We start from the raw sequence: 10,440 nt of genomic DNA on the forward strand, positions 1-10,440 counted from the left end.
ATATAGCAATCTATCGCAACGGTTACTTATCATTCTACTGCGATGAGTATTTTTTGTCAACTAGAACGGTTCAAAGGCGTTGCAATATAAGTTTGTGTAACAGTTATTTAATCTATTGCAATGGTTAAGTTAAAATATTACAATATTTTTTGGCCGCTTTTGCAACGGTTCAATTACTATTAATACGAGTTGTTTATAGTAACAATCTAATTGTCTCTAATGCAACGATTTGCATTATCTATTACAACGGTTTATAGTGCCTATTGCAATGGTTCAGATTACCTATTGCAACAGTTATCTGTCATATTGCAACGGTTTGCATGGTTTATTGAGACAGTTTTTTTGTTACCTATAGCAACGGCTCAGGTAAGCTATTGTAGCGGTTTAATTGAAACAACAATATACTCCCTGATTGTAAATAAATATTTACATTATAATAGACAATAATTTATATAAATCACAAAATAAAACTAATCATAAATATTTATAATCCAAGTTGTAATATCCGTAAAAGCAAAATATTAGAACCTATGTACATAAGTTTTATAATCCAAAAGTTAAGAACCAAGTATATAAGTTTTACAATCCAAAAGTTCCAAAAAGTTTGATAAAAAAAGAATCCTAGAACATTTAGAGTTTCAGCAACAATCCAAAAATCTTCTTAAGCAGGATCTTCATTGCTTTCATCTTACCTTTTTTCATTTTCTCCACCTACAAAAGAGGATAAATAAAATCAATCACATGAAAGGTCAAGTCTTTTGAATGACTTAAGAATACCAGACACACAACATTAACCAAAAAGAGAATTTTCTGACTTGTGTATGATTGTTTATGGGCAGAAATTATTTTTTTATCTGTAGATTATGCTTCATTAGTTCCATTTCTGTAACACTGTCTCCATCATGAATTACAAGATATAGTTGAACTAACAAATAGGCAGTGAAGTCCTAGAACAAATTTCTAATATGTTAACAGCCACTAGATCCTGGGTTTTCATACAAATATAAAATCCTAAGATTTCTAATCAAGATGATGATACCAACACAAATAACAGACAGCATGTCAAATCCCTATGTTTCATGATATCTAAACTTGTCTTAATCGTTTGACTTGAAGCATGCCAAAATAGAATACGACATCTCGATATAAACTATCATGATTTTTTAGAGAGAAAATCAAGTAGTAGACATGATTTCTACTACTTGGATTTGTCAACAACTGAATAGTTCACATAAGCACATTGACATCCTTCATGTTTCTAGTAGTACATCACCAGAAAAGAAATTTCTTAAGACATGATTTCAGCACTCAAATGAATAAAGAAAAGAACATATTGCATGATTTCCAATAAAGCTAATGTGCATAAAATGACACCTTGAAACAGAACAATGTCAGAAATTAACAAGAATCCCCCTAGATAACTAATCAAATATCAAACAATTAAGAGCTCATTGCCAAATAGATACTGAAACATGAACACACAATAAATTGCAGAAACGAAATAAAAAGAAAGATACCAACATTAAGATTAAAGAGATACTTTTTATCATCTCATAGTAAAGTCATTTATCTAAATTCCTTTTTCCAAAGAAATTGTTATCAAAGGTTCAAGATTTAAAGCTCGCCAAATTGCTTATTTTACTTGAAAGGTTATTAGAAATTTATGTGAGAGGTTAAGGTACTTAAGTGAACCTAAGCTCCAAATATCATAAGGCAAACTAGTGAGATTATCGTTACTCAAAATACTGAAGCTTTGTGAGTTTACCTATAGCTTTATCAGGAATAATATCAAATAAACCAAAATTTTTAGTTGTAAAATTGATAACATTTTCTTCCTTGGAATCACATCTCACACCTTTTCAAGAATAAAGGTGAGCTGAAAAGTTGTGAACTTTTGCAAGAAATCGTAGAAAAAACCCATCACTGTTTGGTTGTTGACAGAGCAAAGGCCTAAATAAGATTGTTAAAAGTAGAAGAAAATAAATAACTCTAATTTTACCAAGTATTATATCTCGCTTGCCCCATAGAAATATTTTTAACTTTTGACCTTGAAGTTCTTCCCATAGAACAAGCGGTGGTCAAAAGCTAAAAGTCACTCCATTAAGCTAAAAATCTTCTCCATTTATTATCTCTTTTCGCTTCCAAAATAGCAAATAAAAGTTCATGTAATGAAGTTCTGTTAAGGTTGTTTTCTCTGTTTTCTGATAGTCTTTTGAGATTTAAGCTTCATTTCCTGAAGATTTTCCAACTAAGCGGACCTATAGGAAATAAGTATATTCTAAGTCTTAATAAGCAAATTCAGGATTCTGGCTATTGAAATTATCACAATAATGATCCCAGCAGCAACCTATGAACCATTAAACAAATCTAAAGCATCAGAGTTGGTCAACTTTTGGAAACACGTTGAATAACAGGTTCAGACTCAATCCACTTTCAAGAAGTGGTTATTTCCAGACTAGTATTCTCATTATTAATATTAAATTCCATAAAAAAAAGAGTACGACAACAACAATAGAAGAAGAAGAAGAAGAAGAAGAAGAAGAAGAAGAAGAAGAAGAAGAAGAAGAAGAAGAAGAAGAAGAAGAAGAAGAACAGGTTCAAACTCAATCCACTTTCAAGAGGTAGTTATTTCCACACTAGTATTCTCATTATTAATAATAAATTCCAGAAATAAAAAGAATATGACAGCAACAATAGAAGAAGAAAAAGAAGAATAGGTTCAGACTCAATCCGCTTTCAAGAAGTGGTTATTTCCATACTAGTATTCTCATTATTAATATTAAATTCCAGAAATAAAAAGAGTACGACAGCAACAAAGAGAACGATATCAACAATTTGTCAACTATGAAAGAAGAAGAAGAAGAAGAAGAAGAAGAAGAAGAGGAAGAAGAAGAAGAAGAAGAAGAAGAAGAAGAGATGCAACATTTTGCATTAATTAAGTACACACCTTGATTATTACTGCCAGCAAATGGACGATTAATTGGTTGAATTGCAGCTTGTTTTGCAGAGGAAGCTTCTCCGAGTGAACGACCACCGAATGTTAGCATATTAGGATCAATTCGTAAATCTGGGTTAAGATGCTGAAGTTGTGCAACAACATTAAGTGTGATTTGTTGCCGCCAAGTTTTCTGTTGTTCCTCGAACTTTTTATGCATCCTTTGTTGCATTCTCTCTTCCATTCCCTCTATTTTTTGCTGCATTATCTCATCAGTAGTATTTGAAGAGGGTCCAGAATTTTCAAATTTTTGTTTCAAGATAGTCTTTGCAACCCCACGTCCATACAATCTTACGCGACCTGGATGTTCAGGTCCCATGACTGTTGCAAATGCGTCAACTGATTGGTTATCAACTTCAGTTTATTGAGTTTGTATTTTCTCCATTTCAACCTAAAAATAAATTTTAAGAGAAGAAAATACAAGTAAATAAAACTGAGGTAACAATTAGGACCAAAAAGATAATCTCAACAAGCTTTAGAGTAGAAATCTTTGTACAATTTTGCGCATTGGATCTTCATATGATTCCTTGTATACTCGACCAGGTTTTCTTGATCTTGTTGCCACAAACATGTCCTTACTTGACGGAGCATCAGAAGTTCCCTTCTTTTTTTCTAGTTACATGAAAGTCAGCATAAAAATCTTCACAAGTAAGGTTAACAAGTTCATATTAATAAAAAATAAGAGAAAATACCAAACCTCGCGGATTGTAGCAACTTTTTTCGATTCTCAGTATTAGTTTTGGAAGTTTGCTGCAACAGGTAAGATTTTATGTTAAGCATCTAATACTTTTCTGCCTTATGCATTTTGATACTCTAAAGAGTGTTAGACACTAAAATAAGACGAGGAATGAACTTCAAAAAGAATTAGTCATTATCTTTGTCCAAAATTAAGTTTACTGTGTCTATAACTTACCTGAACTTTATCAGACTTCCAGTATTCAAGAAGGTACTTAAATTCAGCTTCTGAAACATATGTAGGCTTTTTTGCCATTCGAAGTTCGTCATTCGCATAGGCTTCATAGTAGTTTTTCTTCAACCAACACTTATATTTTCTCTAAGCATTTTGAATTGATTGAAAACCCCACTCTTTTCCATCATCATGAATGTCATATTTTGTCTACAGTTTGGTGTACTTGAGTTAGAGCAAAAATATGAAATATTATCAACTAAAAATTGAAATAATGAAAACTTCAAACCTTGATATATTTCCACATATTCTCTTTTGTATTCAGTTTCTTCTAGTTATGTATATTTAGAGGACAAAAGGTTGAATTTCTTGCCAATGTACCGAGAAAACTATCCAATTCTTTTACAATTTCGTCGGTAGGACCAATGGGTTGGTTTAAATCATTTAGGACAATCAATTTTCGCTCACTCCGCCCATGTACACTTTGCATCTGTGTCCTTCCTCTTTTTCGTTTTACAGTGGAAGGGCCTGCAATAATTACGAACCAGAGATAATTACCAAATCACTAGTGCTAATTGAATTTATGATTGAAATCTATATATTCTTGCCTCGATTTTCAGATTGTTCAATTACTTCATGAGTGGCAGAATGTTGCGACACTTGCGGCACTTGTTGCAATACTACTTGTGCTGTAGAAGATGTAGAATGTTGCGACACTTACTGCACTTGTTCAAATACTGCTTGTGCAGCAGAAGCTGTAGAATGTAGTGTCGCTCGATGCACTTAGTCTTGCCCTTTTGTTGCTACAAGAGCAGTAGAATCCAATGGTACTTGTTGTACTTGTTCTTGGACATTTTGTGGTACATGAGAGGTAAGTGGTAATTGGCGCACTGGTTTTTGCACTTCAGGTCCTAACCTTGGATGCATTGGTTGTCTATTTGAAAATTTAGCTGGAACAACTCTTTTGGTTGTCAACAACAAAAACTTTTCCTTTACCAACAATGAAAGTAACCCAGCTGGAAGATACTGTGAGTTTGTTTCTTTTTTGTTTTTCCTTGTAGTCAGTTCTTGATTCATAGTCATCTCAAAACTATTAAGTTAAGAAAACAAAGGTTAGCATAAGTATAAATAAAAGAAAAAACTGGCCATATTTTCATCAGATAAATAATAGGAAAAAAAAAAAGCCAAAGGGCATATGGCCAACTTCTCAACTGATTCTTCAAGTGCAGATTTTGTTCTTAATACTGCAGATTTTTAGCTCAATTGCAGTCCCAAGCTTATCCAAAACAGATGCAAAATAGGTGTCAAACTAGTGCAAAAACATGCAGCTGAACAGTCTAAAACAGTGGCTGCTGCAACACAAGCAATGCAGATTCTATGCTGCAACAGAAAACTCCGCAATTTCACAGCAATAACTTCAAAGATTGTGCAGAACTTCTCCAACCAAAACAACTTCAAGTTCAGTAAAATAGCAGTGCACAACTGGTGCAAAAACAATGCAGGTCAAACAACAGCTTTTGCAGCACTAATTCTGTGCTGGAACTATTGAAAATTATCACGACCCGAAATTTCCCACCGACGGGACCGTGATGGCGCCTAACATTTCACTTGCTAGTCAAGCCAACGTTAGAAAATCGTTAAACCAATTTCTTATTTCCATTCAGTAAATAACAGTAATTAACTAAGATATAATATAATAAGTACCGAATATTATAAAACTATATTAATTACTACCACCCGGATCTGGAGTCACAATTAACGAGCATTCTAGAATTTACTACAAGTAATAGTCTGAAAGAAATACAACTGTCTAAATGAAAGAAAGCAACAGTGACATAAAAAGTAGATGGGGACTTCAAGGTCTGTAAATGCCGACAGATCTACCTTGAGTCTCCGGACAACGGACCAATAGTAAAAGCTCGATCAACCTGAGCCAGTATCAAAGTCACAAAAAGTGCAGAGTGTAGCATCAGTACAACCGACCCCATGTACTGGTAAGTGTCGAGCCTAACCTCGACGAAGTAGTGACGAGGCTAGGACAAGACACCCACATATAACCTGAACAGTATAATCATGCTAGTGGTAACAACAGTAAATAAAGAAATAACATAAAAATAATGGGAAGGGGACATACAGTGGGGGAATACAACATAAAGAGTGAGAATAATGAAAAGATAGAATTAAACCGAAAATCCTTAAACGAATTGAGCAATTAAAACAGCAAGGAAAACTGCACGGCATCACCCTTCGTGCTTTTACTCTCAACCTCACCAAATAAATAAATAGAACGACACGGCATCACCCTTAGTGCATTTACTCTCAACCTCACCAAATAAATAAATAGAACGGCACGACATCACCCTTCGTGCATTTACTCTCAACCTCACCAAATAAATAAATAGAACGGCACGGCATCACCCTTCGTGCATTAAACCTCTCATAATATATACACGGCATCACCCTTCGTGCTTTAAACCTCTCATAATATACACGGCATCACCCTTCGTGCTTTACACTCTTCCTCACAATATAAATAATGCATGTACGGCATCACCCTTCGTGCTTTACACTCTTTCTCACAAATCACAGAATCAATAACAATGGATAGATAGGAGTACCACAAAGAAACCAGTATTTTACCCATAATCAATAGCACAATGTAATCTCAATCTTGAATCAATATTCGAAAGTTACCAAATCTCAGTGAAACCAGATATGAGTCACCCAACATTTCAAATAACCCGCTAAGCATGGATAGTAGAATTTAAGGCTACAAAATAGACAAGAATAGAATTTCACTCGCATGCTATGACTCGACAACGATATATAGATGCTCGTCACCTCACCTATACATCGTATTTAACAACAAACACGTAGCAAATGAACACATAATACCTATTCCCTCAAGTCAAAGTTAGACACGACACTTACCTTGCTCCGAAGGCCACTTAATTCTCAATCACAACTTTTCCTTTGGAATTCACCTCCAAACCACTCGTATCTATTCAAAAATGACTCAATAATATCAAATATTGCTAAATGAATCAATTATATTTCATAAATTAAATTTCCCACATTTTTCTCCAAAAAGTCGAAAAATCGATCCCGGGCCCGCTTGGTCAAAACTCGAGGTTCGGACTGAAATCCATTTACCCATTCATCCTCGAGCCCGAATATGTAATTGGTTTTGGAATCCGACCTCAAATTGAGGTCTAAATCCCCAAATTTTCAAAATCCCTAGTTTCTACCCTAACCCCTAATTCTACCATGAAAACTTTAGATTTTAGGTTGAAAATTCAAGAAATGTAATGGGTAATTGAAAGAAAATAGTTTAGAATCACTTACCAACAATTTAGGGAAGAAATGGCTCTTGAAGAATCGCCTCTCACCGTTTGGTTTTTGAGAAAATGAATTTTTGGCTAAAATCCTGTTTTCGAATTCTGTTAAGTGCCGGGCGACAGTGTTCATCGCGTTCGCGAGAGCACTGTCGCGTTCGCGAAGAGTACTGACTGCCAAGCCTTCGTGTTCGCGAGACCCAGCTCGCGTTCGCGATGGTTACTCCTCCCTGGCCTTCGCGTTCGCGAGGCATTGCTCGCGTTCGCGATGAAGGAACGGCTAACTCCCCCTCCCCAATGCCTAACACTACGCGTTTGCGATGGGTTTGTCGCGTTCGCGAAGGGTAACGACCCCACCGCTTCGCGTTCGCGACCAAGCCTTCGCGTTCACGAAGAAGAAATCCCTGTCTCATCAGTTTACTCTTCGCGTTCGCGAGAGGACCTTCTCGAACGCGAAGAAGGATATGCCAGACACCAGAATCTGTAGAAAACCAGATTTTTTCCAAGTCCAAAACATCCTGTGGCCTATCCGAAACTCACCCGAGCCCTCGGGGCTCCAAACTAAACATGCACACAAGTCTACAAACATCATACGGACCTGCTCGCGCGATCAAATTGCCAAAATAATACCTAGAACTCTAAATTTAGCACCAAATCAAATGAAATTCTCAAGAACACTTTAAATTTCTATTTTCTCAACTGGACGTTCGAATCACGTCAAATCAACTCCGTTTCTCACCAAATTTCACAAAAAGGTCTTAAATATCATAATGAACCTGTACCGGACTCTGAAACTAAAATACGGACCCGATACTAACAATGCCAAATATCAATCAATTCTTAAAAATAAATAATTTCCAAACTTTTAATTTTAATCAAAAATTCATAACTCAAGTTAGGGACTTCCGAATTCGATTCCGGGTATACGACCAGGTCCCATAATTCGATACGGACCTACCGGGACCGTCAAAGTACGGATCCGAGCATGTTTACCAAAAATGTTGACCGAAATCAACTAAAATCAACTTTTAAGGTAAAAATTCTTATTTTCATTAGTTTTTAACATAAAAGCTTAACGGAAACCTATCCGGACTGTGCACGCAAATCGAGGAGGGTAAAATGAGATTTTTAAGGCTTAAGAGTACAGATTCAAGTTCTAAAACATAAGATGACCCTTTTGGGTTATCACAAAAATGCTGCCAGATCTTCAGCAGATAACAGGGAAGAAAGATGATACAAAACTGGTGCAAAAACTGAACAAAGATGATACCATGAGATCCTCATGGTTGAAAGGAAAATACCAGGTTCTTATATATTTCTTGTTTTATGTTCCCTTTTTAGCTTCTTCAAATTTAGGATTATTTCAATCAAAATATGAAACATAATGATGATAACTTGAAAAAAAAAGGGGAAATAACTTTAATTTTAATAGAGGTGAATATTGACAAGGAACAAATAATTGAAAGGATGGGAAGCAACCTTGGCATCACCTTAAAATGACGATGAATTCTAGAAAAGGAGGTCTGGTCAAAAGAAAAAACCAAATAGTAGTAAAAGCTAAAGACTTGGAAAAAAGTATTGCCTTATCTAATTATCTTATCTACCCATCCTTTCTGTGCTTTGACATCCATGAAAACTACTTAAGGAGGTAGCTAACCCCATTGAACTTTTACTATTATATTTAGCTGACTACTACTACTAAAGAACAACAAACACTTTTGGCATTAATAGTTTCTCACATTATAATTTTTTAACTCCTTATGTGCAGAAGAATTCAGGAAAACAAACCAAATATATGTGTAAATTTATATGTGTAAATATTTATAACAAGGGACAAGAAAAATATGAATAGGAAAAGGCAAAGGAATTCAGGAAACAAAACCAAATATTTTATCTTTTTCTTTTCTGAGTTTATAACTTAACAAATGAAGATAAATAACAATACATACTTTTTAATAGTTCCAAATCTGTTAACAGTGAAGCCGCGATTCTCCTCAATGATACACTAGATTTCTTCAAATTGGTTTTTGAAAATCTTGTAAAATGGATCACAATTCAGAATTAAATTCTATAAAAAAAAATTAATTGAAAAGATACAAATAGGGGTGGCATGTGGGCCGGGTCCGGTCCTAAGTGGGTTTCACGGGCCCCATCCTAAGTGATCCGGTCCTAAGTGGGCCGGTCCTAGGCGGGCCGGTCCTAAGCGGTCCCGGGTTTCGCGGGCTTCTCGTTGGAACCGGTTCGGGACTGGGACTACGAACTAGCGGTCCCGTATTAAGTGGGCCGGTTCCGGGCCTAAGCGGGCCCAAACGGTCCTAAGCGAGCCCAAGTGGGCCCAACGAAAACGTTCTATTTTTTAAATTATTTTTATACAAGTTGAAAAAAAATTATAATAAAAATATCTAAGGCAATTCCTAGTAAATTATATTATAGAATTGTCACCTAAATTTTTTTATTCAAATTTAAAGACCAAAATATTGTAAAGAGATATTCAAAGCAATGCGTTATAATATATATACTATACTATACTATATATACATCTTAAGATATATAAGTTATATTCGATTTACTATATATACATCTTAAGAGATTTATACATTAATATTCGATTTATATACTATATATACATCTTAAGATATATATATCTCTCTATATATATATATACTATACTATATATACATCTTACTATATTAAGATGTATATATAGTATATCGTAAGATGTATACTATCGAATATGGCTTATATACTATGTATATAGTAAGATGTTATATATATATCTTAAGATGTATATATAGTATAGTATATATATAAGCTATATTCGATATATATAATTTATATACTATCGAATATGGCTTAAGATATATATCTATCTATATATATATATATACATCTTACTATATTAAGATGTATATATAGTATATCGTAAGATGTATACTATCGAATATGGCTTATATACTATGTATATAGTAAGATGTATATATATATAGTATAGTATGGTATAGTATATACTATATTATACTATATGTGTAGCTTAAGATATATAAAAAGACAAAAATATTATAAAGAGAGATTCAAAGAAATGCGTTATATTTTTATTATAGCATTAAAAAATTATGGCAATATCTTTCTTAGTCTTCCTCCTCTACTATATATATGGCTTATATACTATGTATATAGTAAGATGTATATATATATATATATAT

At 34.2% G+C, this 10,440-nt stretch overlaps 1 protein-coding gene across 7 annotated transcripts; it reads right to left on the reverse strand.

Annotated features, from left to right (window-relative positions):
- Nucleotides 1–447: 447 nt before the first annotated feature.
- On the reverse strand, nt 448–9,276 carry LOC104104300 (uncharacterized). 7 transcript variants are annotated; one of them, XM_070191681.1, is made up of 7 exons: nt 9,187–9,276; nt 4,192–4,992; nt 3,909–4,112; nt 3,693–3,745; nt 3,492–3,607; nt 2,948–3,386; nt 448–711 (listed from the first exon to the last, which is right to left on the reverse strand). In XM_070191681.1, the coding sequence occupies exons 3-6, from the start codon at nt 4,013–4,015 to the stop codon at nt 3,357–3,359; spliced, it is 306 nt and encodes a 101-aa protein (XP_070047782.1). In that variant the 5' UTR covers nt 4,016–4,112; nt 4,192–4,992; nt 9,187–9,276; the 3' UTR covers nt 448–711; nt 2,948–3,356. The 7 variants fall into 7 exon arrangements, with proteins under 7 accessions (XP_070047782.1, XP_070047774.1, XP_070047778.1 ...); XM_070191673.1 differs by having other exon boundaries at nt 3,909–4,992; XM_070191677.1 differs by lacking the exon at nt 3,909–4,112 and having other exon boundaries at nt 3,492–3,745.
- Between the last annotated feature and the right edge of the window lie 1,164 nt (nt 9,277–10,440).

This window comes from Nicotiana tomentosiformis, chromosome 1 (assembly GCF_000390325.3).
Source record: "Nicotiana tomentosiformis chromosome 1, ASM39032v3, whole genome shotgun sequence".
Taxonomy (NCBI): domain Eukaryota; kingdom Viridiplantae; phylum Streptophyta; class Magnoliopsida; order Solanales; family Solanaceae; genus Nicotiana; species Nicotiana tomentosiformis.